The sequence below is a fragment of the Schistocerca gregaria genome, chromosome 2, assembly GCF_023897955.1.
Source record: "Schistocerca gregaria isolate iqSchGreg1 chromosome 2, iqSchGreg1.2, whole genome shotgun sequence".
Classification (NCBI taxonomy): Eukaryota; Metazoa; Arthropoda; class Insecta; order Orthoptera; family Acrididae; genus Schistocerca; species Schistocerca gregaria.
Genome location: NC_064921.1, coordinates 424,045,278 through 424,056,295, shown reverse-complemented (window position 1 = coordinate 424,056,295; position 11,018 = coordinate 424,045,278). Strand labels below are relative to the sequence as shown.

Sequence of the window (11,018 nt, the reverse complement as noted above, 5' to 3'; positions counted from 1 at the left end):
AGAACTAGAAATAAGTATTCAGCAGTTTATTCACAAGTGTTTCATAACATGTATAGAAACAACAGAATAGAATATGTAACAACAAATTAAGGACAAGAAAGGAAAGGAAAGAGAGGCAGAGGAAGGAGGAGGAGCAGGGGGGAGGGAGACAGCAGTAAAAATGTTTGTTTACTTTTAATTTTTTATTCATCATTTCCCAATGAAATTCTGAGTGTCTTCCTATTTCCATATATTACATTAGAATATAAGCTGAGAAAATTTGTCCAATTGCTGAAGGAAGCATGTGTAAAAAGTGAGTGCAATAACTGGTGCAAAGTACACTCAAATTTCTTTGTATGGCCATTAATATATACATGGGAGTGATCATAGTAAAACTCTCAATCATTACTGCTGTACAATACTTTGTTGTTCTCTCTAGTAACATAACCACAGACCTTCTTTTTAATAACTTGTTTACAACATGAAATGGTGAAACATGAAACTGATAAGACTTATTTAGTACTGCACATATATGAATATTTTAATTTTTTTTATTACTGAGGTAAGACACATGTGAAGCAACTGCATTGTTACATGCACAACGCCAATTACATTCTATACTGACAACAGATAAACAACTATCAACTAAACATAACAAGTAACAACTGTTCTCTGTATATTAACATAAAAAGTTAACAGCAACAAGTTAAACATTTATAGACTCTATATAAACTATACAGCATTTAACAACATAGAAATACAACAATATAGACTGAAACAGTAAAATAAGTAGGCACAACATGGACAGCTGATAGGCACATACACAGCTCAGATTTTGAACATTATTTCTTCTTCAGAGTTGCTCACACATACACTAACACTGTTTGTGTACGTGTGTGTGTGTGTGTGTGTGTGTGTGTGTGTGTGTGTGTGTGTGTGTGCGCGCGCGCGCGCGCGCGCGCGCGTGTGTGGGTGGGGGGGCAAGGGCTAACATTTAATCTATGAAGATGATGCAACTTTGATTTGTTACGTTGTTTAGCTTATTTTTTATATGCATTTCAGTTGCTCAGCACCTTTACTAGACAGTGAATAATTACCATTACTCATTACCAATATCAAATACAATTAAGAAAAGCAATTCTCTTATTTGAAAGGGTGCCCATTATTTCAAAATAAATATCAGTAACACTCACTACATAATATTTAGTAAATAACTTAATTTGTATAAATATTTTTTAATAATGTGAAACTAATATATGTATATTAATTTCCAAGCAGTTTCTGCTCCACCTGTATTCTGTGATCTTTGCAGTTTCTCTTTGGCATTTAGCATAAGATTTGGAAGCAATATCACAAGCAGAAACATCACTATAAAGGAAAACAAATCAGAATGAAATATAAGTTTCCACAACAATCTAGTGTACAACAGATTTGAAATTGCTAATAACTGCTACTAATTCACAAGGTTTACTTACTACTGACACATATGCAATTAAGAATGATCTGTTTTATGTCATATACATTTTGATTTTACTCCAACACAGAATATTAATAAATTGTTAATGTAAGACTGTTAAAACTTCATATTTACCATATCATACGATCCATCAGATATGTCATCAAAACTGCTATGATTCTCTTCTTCAGTTTCATCTTTTGATGTCCTTCTTTGTTTCTTTCCTATTTTTTTCTTGCAATTTAATTTTTTCCGTTTGTGTGAATCCTTCCTACTTGGGGCACTCTTAGGTACATTACTCTGCCAAGACCAGAACATTTCAAAATTATTAAACCATAGAAATTATTAAACTGAAATCACTACAGCATTTATTGGAATTCTATGCTAAGAATAATTCCATTGTTTAGATGGACAATTCACTGCCCAAAATAACAGAACTGACTTAAACATTTTGAATCATACTTCAACATGCTATAACATACTGTATTTTTACTCAAATTTTTTAGCATTTTGATCAAATTGTGTTTAGCATCAACATTGCTTGTCTCCACAAAACTAGTTTGGAGAAATTAAATTAGTACTGTACTCTGTTTCTTAAAGTATTTGTATGGAGTGTAGCCATATATGGAAGTGAAATGTGGATGACAAATAGTTTAGACAAGAAGAGAATAGAAGCTTTCAAAATGTGGTGCTACAGAAGAATGCTGAAGATTAGATGGGTAGATCACATAGCTAATGAGGAGGTATTGAATAGAATTGGGGAGAACAGGAGCTTGTGGCACAACTTGACTAGAAGAAGGGATTGGTTGGTAGGACATGTTCTGAGACATCGAGGGATCACCAATTTAGTATTGGAAGGCAGCGTGGAGGGTAAAATCGTAGAGGGAGACCAAGAGATGAATACACTAAGCAGATTCAGAAGGATGTAGGCTGCAGTACGTACTGGGAGATGAAGAGGCTTGCACAGGATAGAGTAGCATGGAGAGCTACATCAAACCAGTCTCAGGACCGAAGACCACGACAACAACAACTGTAATCTGAAGGGATGTCAAAAGAAGAATGAGATACACAACAAATTAATAGATTGCACTACTGATCAAGGAAAATAATCATCCACAAGAAATCATTTTTATCAACATTTAAAATATTTTTTACAACAGTCATTACTCACATGCTGTCAAAATATATGTGCAACATACAACACCAGGTTTAAGGTGTGCAAAAGGAAAAAAATTCTTTTTAATACACCACTGGCCATTAAAATTGCTACACCAAGATGAAATGCAGATGATAAATGGGTATTCATTGGAGAAATATATTATACTAGAACTGACATATGATAACATTTTCACGCAATTTGGGTGCAAAGATCCTGAGGAATCAGTACCCAGAGCAACCACCTCTGGCCGTAATAACGGCCTTCATATGCCTGGGCATTGAGTCAAAAGAGAGAAATGGCTTTGGATGGCCCATGCAGCTTCAACATGATACCACAGTTCATCAAGAGTAGTGACTGGCGTATTGTGATGAGCCAGTTGTTCGGCCACCATTGACCAGATGTTTTCAAATGGTGAGAGATCTGGAGGATGTGGTGGCCAGGGCAGCAGTCGAGCATTTTCTGTATCCAGAAAGGCCCGTACAGGACCTGCAATATGCGGTCATGCATTATCCTGCTGAAATGTAGGGTTTCGTAGGGATCGAATGAAGGGTAGAGCCATGTATCGTAACACATCTGAAATGTAACGTCCAATGTTCAAAGTGTCGTCAATGTGAACAAGAGGTGACCGAGATGTGTAACCAATGGCACCCCATACCATTACGCCGGGTGGTACGCCAGTATGGGGATGACTAATACACACTTCCAATGTGCATTCACCGCGATGTTGCCAAACATGGATGTGACCATCGTGATGCTGTAAACAGAACCTGGATTCATCCAAAAAAATGACGTTTTGACATTCGGGGCACACAGGGTCATTGTTGAGTACACCATCGCAGGCACTCCTGTCTGTGATGCAGCGTCAAGGATAACCGCAGCCATGGTCTTGGAACGGATAGTCCATGCTGCTGCAAACGTCATCAAACTGTTCATGCAGATGGTTGTTAGTCTTGTGAACTCAGGGATCGAGACGTGGCTGCACGAGTCATTATAGCCATGTGGATAAAATGCCTGTCATATCAACTGCTAGTGATACGAGGCCATTTGGATCCAGCACGGCATTCCGTATTACCCTCCTGAACCCACCGATTCCATATTCTGCTAACAGTCATTGGATCTTGATCAACGCAAGCAGCATTGTCGCGATACGATAAACAGCAATTGTGTTAGGCTACAATCCGACCTTTATCAAAGTCGGAAATGTGATGGTATGCATTTCTCCTCCTTACACGAGGCATCACAACAACGTTTCACCAGGCTGCTGTTTGTGTATGAGAAATTGGTTGGAACTTTCCTCATGTCAGCACGTTATAGGTGTCGCCACTGGCGCCAACCTTGTGTGAATTCTCTGAAAAGCTGATCATTTGCGTATCACAGCATCTTCTTCCTGTCGGTTAAATTTCGCGTCTGTAGCATGTCATCTTCATGGTGTAGCAATTTTAATGGCCAGTAGTGTATTTCAATATTTGTCTCAAAAGAGACCTAGAAAGGATCCATTTTAAGTGACTATGGGATATTTGCATAACATTTCAACCTGTTTCACATTCCAAAATTTAATTTAAAGTGAAACACGAACCTTTTTTCTGTAGCCTGAAATATAATTTTAGTACAATAAAATTTTAGGAATGTTATTTAGTACAGCGCAAATAAGTAAAAGTAGAAATTTAGCAGAATGGGAGTCATACAGGATATAAAATCCACCTGATGTAGTAAAGTAAAAAAAAGTTAATTGAAATTACACGTACATAGATTCTAAAGTTTTTGAGGTTGCTAATCAGAGTTGGAAGTCCAGTTTGAATTACTAATTTTTTAAATTTCCATCCATTCTTTTAATAAAAAAAGTTTTGCAGTGGGCCATTTGTTGTGATGTAGTGGGACTAATATCAAACAATTTCATGTTAACTTGTTTGATTTTGAAAATATACTGGCCTATGAAGTATAATTGGTATTGAACCAGGGAATGAACCTCAGTGAACAATATCAGATCTTGGTACTCATGCAGAATTATCAATTTTAATTTGTTGTCCATACCGTTATCTCTAAAGAAAGGTCACTTCTCATTCATATAGGAGATGTTGAGCTCCTGCATGAACTTGTTCTATTAAGTGTTTGATTGAGTTGTGATTGCAAATTTAACCACAAGAGGAATCCACATAATTATCTTTCTTTTCATCACCCGCTTGACCACTAAATACATTACTCAGAGTGCGCTCAGGAATCACTGTTACAATTTTCTTTGAAAGAATGTAGTTAAAATATTTTTTGTGTTGGAATGCTCTTTGTAAATTATTTTGTAAGGGATAGACCCATCCACACTGTGTACAGAGTGAGTGTCAGGTACTGCATGGATATCATGAAAAGTTGCAAGCCACTCAACTTAATCCTTAGAATAAAAGTCACCATAACTGATTTTATCCGTTTTATGCTAACCTCGTAAAAGGTCACTGCATATGCAGCCTGATATTTTACACCAAAAACCACACCAAGTACACCACTGAATCCTTCCTTTCTAATGAAATTACTGTCATGATGTATTAAGCTGATATTATACAGAATGTTATCACTTAAAGCATGCTAGGTTTACTTCCAATTTAAGAAATCGTAAAAACACACACAAGCTAATAAATATCAGACATTATTTAATAAACAAAATTTTTGAATTTTTCTCTTTTATGATAGTTTGTTTAACTTTATTAAAGTACGAATTAGAAGTTGTTTAAAGATACGAAATAATTAACCATCTTCAAAATGTCTTCAATATAGTCTTATAAGCTGTGAAGGAATAGGACAAAAATTAATCAGTTTTAAGGTTAAAGTTTAAGTTGCTGATTATTTGCATATTATTTGGTTTTCCCTTGAATTTCTTACATAAGAAACATATCTGCAATGAAAATCTCATTAGTATTTTTAAATAATATAAAATTATTTGTTTTCCAGTGACAGAATGGTACAATAAAATATATATTTTTTGATTGCATTAAAAGGAATGTTTGCATTGCAGTAGAAGATGAAATTTTACATACATTTATAAAAGAAATACTAAAGAATTTGTACATAAAAAATAAAGAAAATTAATTGCAGCATACTGTACAGCAGAAAACTAGTCTTCTGAAACGGTTGTTCAAGAGCTTACTGTCGTATTAACAGATTCCTAAGTTTGCACTCTCAATCAGAAAGAAATTTCAGTGTTCAACTTTCTTCTCTACAGCAAAAAATTTACCTAGGTACAATAATGAAGGTTTTTTTTGTAGGGGGTGGGGGTGGGGGTTTGAGGAGTGCAAATGGCCCAAATATAATTCTGACTATACCAGTGGTTTAAAGATAACTGCCGTCATAACATAAGCTATGGTCCATTCTTGACAAATTTTCTTCTTTGTTGTAGTGATGATTATTTCAAAGGTGATCATTGTGGTATCTATATAATGTTGGATGATGATGATGATGATGATGATGAATGATAGTGTTTCTGTAGGTTTGGTGGATGATACTAGTTCATGGTAGCCATGCAGGAAAATGAGATCATTATATCATCAAGAAGAAAGTGAAAGTTGGATACAGGTGAGGTGTTGATGTAAATTTGTGAGGGTTGTGCTAATAGCACAGAATCTGATGGTGTTTTTGGTGGAGATTTAGGTGCAGAATGATTCAAGATACTGCACATGGTACGTTGGAAGTGGTCATATAAGTGGAAGAAAGTGAAATGAAGCAACTGTGATTTGTTGAATGATATATCAGCACTCGAAAGTATCAATGATATGGAGGACAGTTGTGACAAAATGGATTATATCTTCAGTGGTAGAATCTAGATGAAGCAAGTTGTTAGGATGTAGTGTGCTGTGCCATTTTTTTTTTTTTTGGCGGGGGGGGGGGGGGGGGGGGGGGGGGGGGGGAGGGAGGCAAATGTTCATGGTGGGAATTTTAAGTTGCGTCTCATTAATGGCCTAAGAATTTTGTTAATATTTCAATGCTTCTGTGTCAATTTTGTTATATTTAAAATCAGAACAGCTGAAGCAATTACCTACTGCTTCTATCCTGCCTCAACAGGAGAATGAAAACAAAAAAAATGGGGGGAACAATTTTGTTTGCCTGCACCCAATCATCCTAACGTCCCAATCAATCTTTCAACTTAACGTAACTCTCACCCACTCATAAAACCAGGCCCACTTAATTTTTAACTGTTTATGTACCCCAGTTTAATATTATGGGTTTCTCTTATTATTCTAACTTCACATTGATCAGTTCTGTATAAGTCTGCAAGTATATGTTCAATGTCACAAAACAGAAGATAGCTGGCCAGTATTAAACTGCATACGTAGTCCAAGATCAAAGCAAAAGTCTTCAACAGAGAATGAGTCCTCTGCACAGCAGGCACATGGTTACAGCGGTTGGAGGTCACAGGGTCCCACCAGGTGATGTGATGTGAGTTCAGGTGCATGGCATCTTTCCGGAGTGCTTCTTGCAAAGACACCTTGTACATTGCAGTGCTACTGATGATGAAGGCTGGAGGTAGGGATCTATCTCTAACAGCTGTGACAACTCCATGTAACTGTAGGAGTCTGTTACTACAAGTTCCATATATTCATTTACTAGTCATACGAGAGACATTTGTCAGCATGGAAAAAGGATTGCATCCGCATTTCTGGATTCTGTAATACATATCATTGTGCTCTTTTTCGCCACCTTTCACAAGACTTATAAGGAGGAGGTAAAAAAAAGAGTAGAAGCCTTGCATAACTGTAGGTGTAATGTAAGGCTGGAATATCTAGACCAATCTGAAAAGATTTGAAGCTGAAATACACAGAATATTGTCAAAATTCATTGTTATTGTGTGTCCATAACTTTTTATGGCAACATTTAACACAATTATGTTTATTCATTGCGAATGGGGCAATACATGAAACAAGTTTTTAAGTATTATTCCAAATATATAGCAAATCTGGAGTGAAAAAATTGAAGTGATCCACTAATTTACGTATATCAGCAAGTATGACTATACCACAAACAGCTCTTTCCATGATACTGGATCAAGATCTGTACAGAACCAACATCAAGACAGAAAAAACATAATACTCAAACTAGCATTTCTATCAACGAATAAAATTGAACAGTAAATTGCCCAAGGAGATTTAAGAGGTTACTAAAAAAAACTTACCTAGAAAGGTAGTTGAAAAGAACCTTTTAAGTGATAACTTCTACAGTGCATTTCAGCTAAACGGTTCATCTAAAATATTTCTGGAACTGTTTAAGATATTTTAATTCTGTTTCCACCTCAAAAACTATTTACTAAACTCTCTGCTCACCGAGAAGTACACAAACAGGAATGTACCTTGGTGGCATAACCTCTTCCCATAGCTATATTAATTATCAAGATATTGCTACCAACTTTGCTTTTTGAAATGGAACTATAGTAATTTCTGTTGCTGGTATCATAGTTCAAAAAAATATATCTGTTCTGAGATGCCATGAGTGACCTCATTTGAACTCTACTGTCAGGAGAGTTAACTTGGAGTTGGAACAGCTACTTCTGTTGTGTGTAGGGTCACATATTGGTGTGGTTCTTATTGATTCTCTCAATATGTGGGATTACAATAGGCATGGCCTACATCTCAACAGGAAAGGGTAGGATAAACTGGCTGAGGGGAGGTGGGGGGGGGGGGGGGGGCATTGGTTGGTTAACTAAAAATAAATATCAGTTTGAGAAGAGTCTAAAGGATTTATTGGTGGCCAACTCCTTCTGCTCTGTTGATGAATTTCTTAGCAGAGCTGATTTACACATGTATTTTATTAATAATATTGCATTACATGATATAGCATACAATCTGACTTCTCTACAAATTTTGTGCAGTAATGTGATCACTGTAAATAAGTGTTGTAAAATGTTTTTATTTTATTTTACTTTTTATTTGATGATGTGTGGCTGTAATAGCCTAAGAATTATTGTATGCACATAAGTGTATTAAACATTTAATACACAATGACAAATTTTATATCCTTTTAAATGTAAATATGCTTAAGATTTTGATTTTTGACCAATTCCATATGCATAAGGGCAACTTAATTTGGGATCTGTGGAAGGCACAATAGCATATCTGTTCTTATTTTGTAAGTATTTACTGTGTATTCTTGTTTTCTGACATGTTCCACACCCCAGAGGATCTCCTCACTATGGATCAATTGGAACAAAAAGTAAAATCAGATCTAATCTTCAGTGGTATTTCACTCCTAAAAATCTGTTTACTCATTTCAGAGAATTACAATGTTTAGAACTTAGGATTTATCTGTTTTGAGGATGAAACTCAATTGCTGTCTTATGCAGACATTCTTGATTTCATCCTCAAAAAAGGAAATAGATCATCATGGTTAAGCATAAAATAATGTTGCTCTGCTGCAATACTGGTATAAAATGGGCACAGACAAAATGGAGCGTTCATTCTGCCGGTGTTGTTCACATGTGTCGAATACCGGTTAGTCTGGGAAAAAAAAGTACTTTTCACAAACAAAGAGAAACTAGATGTGCTACTTCTTTACAGAGAACACAGAAATATTGTTCAAGAACAGTTGAGATACTCCCAAAGGATACTGACAGTGTCCAACAAGAATGACAATTCAGTGAATGAGCAAAAAATTGTTATTGGAATGATGCTGGAATACTATAAAGGGGAAAGAAGCAAGCTTCCAATTAGAATAGCAAATAAAGTAGTTGCTCTGGCAGCTGCTGCACATGATCATAATATTACATCCAAAGACAATGCTTACTTTACTTAACTGTGTGTGCCTCTGGAATAAGTCAGCCCAGTGTTGTTCATATTTTGCATGCAAACAGCTTCTGTCCATATTAAGTGTGTGCTCACCAACAGATTGACTGGGTTACAGAAGATGCATGGAATTTTAACTGATGAAGCTACCTCCACAAATCATGGAAAGATGAATATCAGAGATCTGCATCACTTAGGCATGTTGGAGAACTGAGACAGTGGAGTGGATGACAACTGAGACAGTGGAGTGGATGACCTTACCTCTTCTGGTTTGGACCTGAAACACTACAGTTTGTGAAAATTGCAAGACCAAGGAAACATGTGATTAAAATGAAATTTATTCCACAGGTTAGGGAAATTACAACACATAAATGATTAGGGCTACAGAACTGTATACACACTCTGCCTATGAGAGTCCAGTGTGGGGTGAAGCCACCACATGTGACAGAAAGAGCCTGTAGATGTCATGGCACAGAATCAAAGACGGCCTGAGTATGCTGCTGAAAAACACATGGCCAAGCAGTTTGTAGGAGCATTCACAAAGCATGACAGTCCTCTCCAGGGGACACCACTTTATCGCAGCACTAACTGTGCAGGCATAGAGGTTTGTGTGTTCGTATGAAGCTGAGGGCTACACTAACGGTGATGCAGCTACTGACAGGATCTCCCATGCCGGAGAGGTCTCAGCTTATGAACCGATGAAGTTGTACTACAATGCCCTTTCTCTTCCCACATCTATTCCCCTAGTGGAACATGAAAATATATGCCATGAGCAGAGTCTCGGGGAAACCGGTTGACCTCTGTGGGTAATTAACTTTACAATGGCACGGGGTGTCTCTGGTGTTGGTGTAATATATCCCCAATTCTTGTTGGAAGCTAAACGGAGTACACAAAAATTGAGGGATTTGATGATACCTCAAAAACCCAAACATCAGGGTTGGAACCAATGGAATCCATTTCTGGTCCTGGATCAGCTGACAGACTAGTCCAAGAATGGAAAAATATTACTGAGAAGTTGGACCAATTCAAGATCAAATCCCTGTTTGGGGCCCAGAAGAGGAAACTTCTCAGAGAACATAAAGAGAGAGAAGGCAAACAATGTTTCCTAAACATAAATGGATAGAATTAAAAGGACTTCAGTGTAAGACATCAAATTAAAAAAGGGTTGCCACAGAGTGAAGTGGGTAAACAGACAACTTCCACCTCCCACACAGGAAGCAAAAGAACAAGAGAGGAGTGTAGCACTGCTATTTTTTAGGATAATTGGATCCAGAAAAAGGCACTACACGAAATAGGGAAATAAACCTGTAGCATGGCTGTCTCAATTTTTAGGATGACAGTTATCCAAAAGGGATATCCACTGGTCAACATTACCTTGTAGGAAGAGGAGCTAAGTAGTTAGGGTGTCTCTCTTTGAGATGGTTGAGGGGTGGGGGTGGCACACAACATTCTAGGCCCCATATTCATGAGGATCTATCTGGACAAATGGGCTCTAATCTTTGTCTGTGAGGAGATGGAAACAGTGGATTGATGAAGGAGATGGCGCCAAAGATGTCTCTGTGGAAGGAGGCAAAGCTGCTGTTCAAGATAGTGGAACTCTTCAAGACTGCGAACATATAAATTTGTGTACCAAAACTTCTTACGGATGTTCCTCTACAGGCTCTGTTGG

The 11,018-nt window shown here is 37.0% G+C and overlaps 1 protein-coding gene across 1 annotated transcript in view; it reads right to left on the bottom strand.

The window, feature by feature from the left end:
* Nucleotides 1-201: 201 nt before the first annotated feature.
* LOC126323887 (nipped-B-like protein A) overlaps nt 202-11,018 on the bottom strand; it is a 486,440-nt gene continuing 475,623 nt past the window's right edge. The window contains exons 25-26 of the mRNA XM_049994805.1: nt 1,571-1,735; nt 202-1,347 (exon numbers count right to left, since the gene is read on the bottom strand). Of these exons, the coding sequence (XP_049850762.1) occupies nt 1,345-1,347; nt 1,571-1,735 (168 nt within the window). The 3' untranslated portion in view covers nt 202-1,344. The remainder of the gene's footprint in view (nt 1,348-1,570; nt 1,736-11,018) is intronic.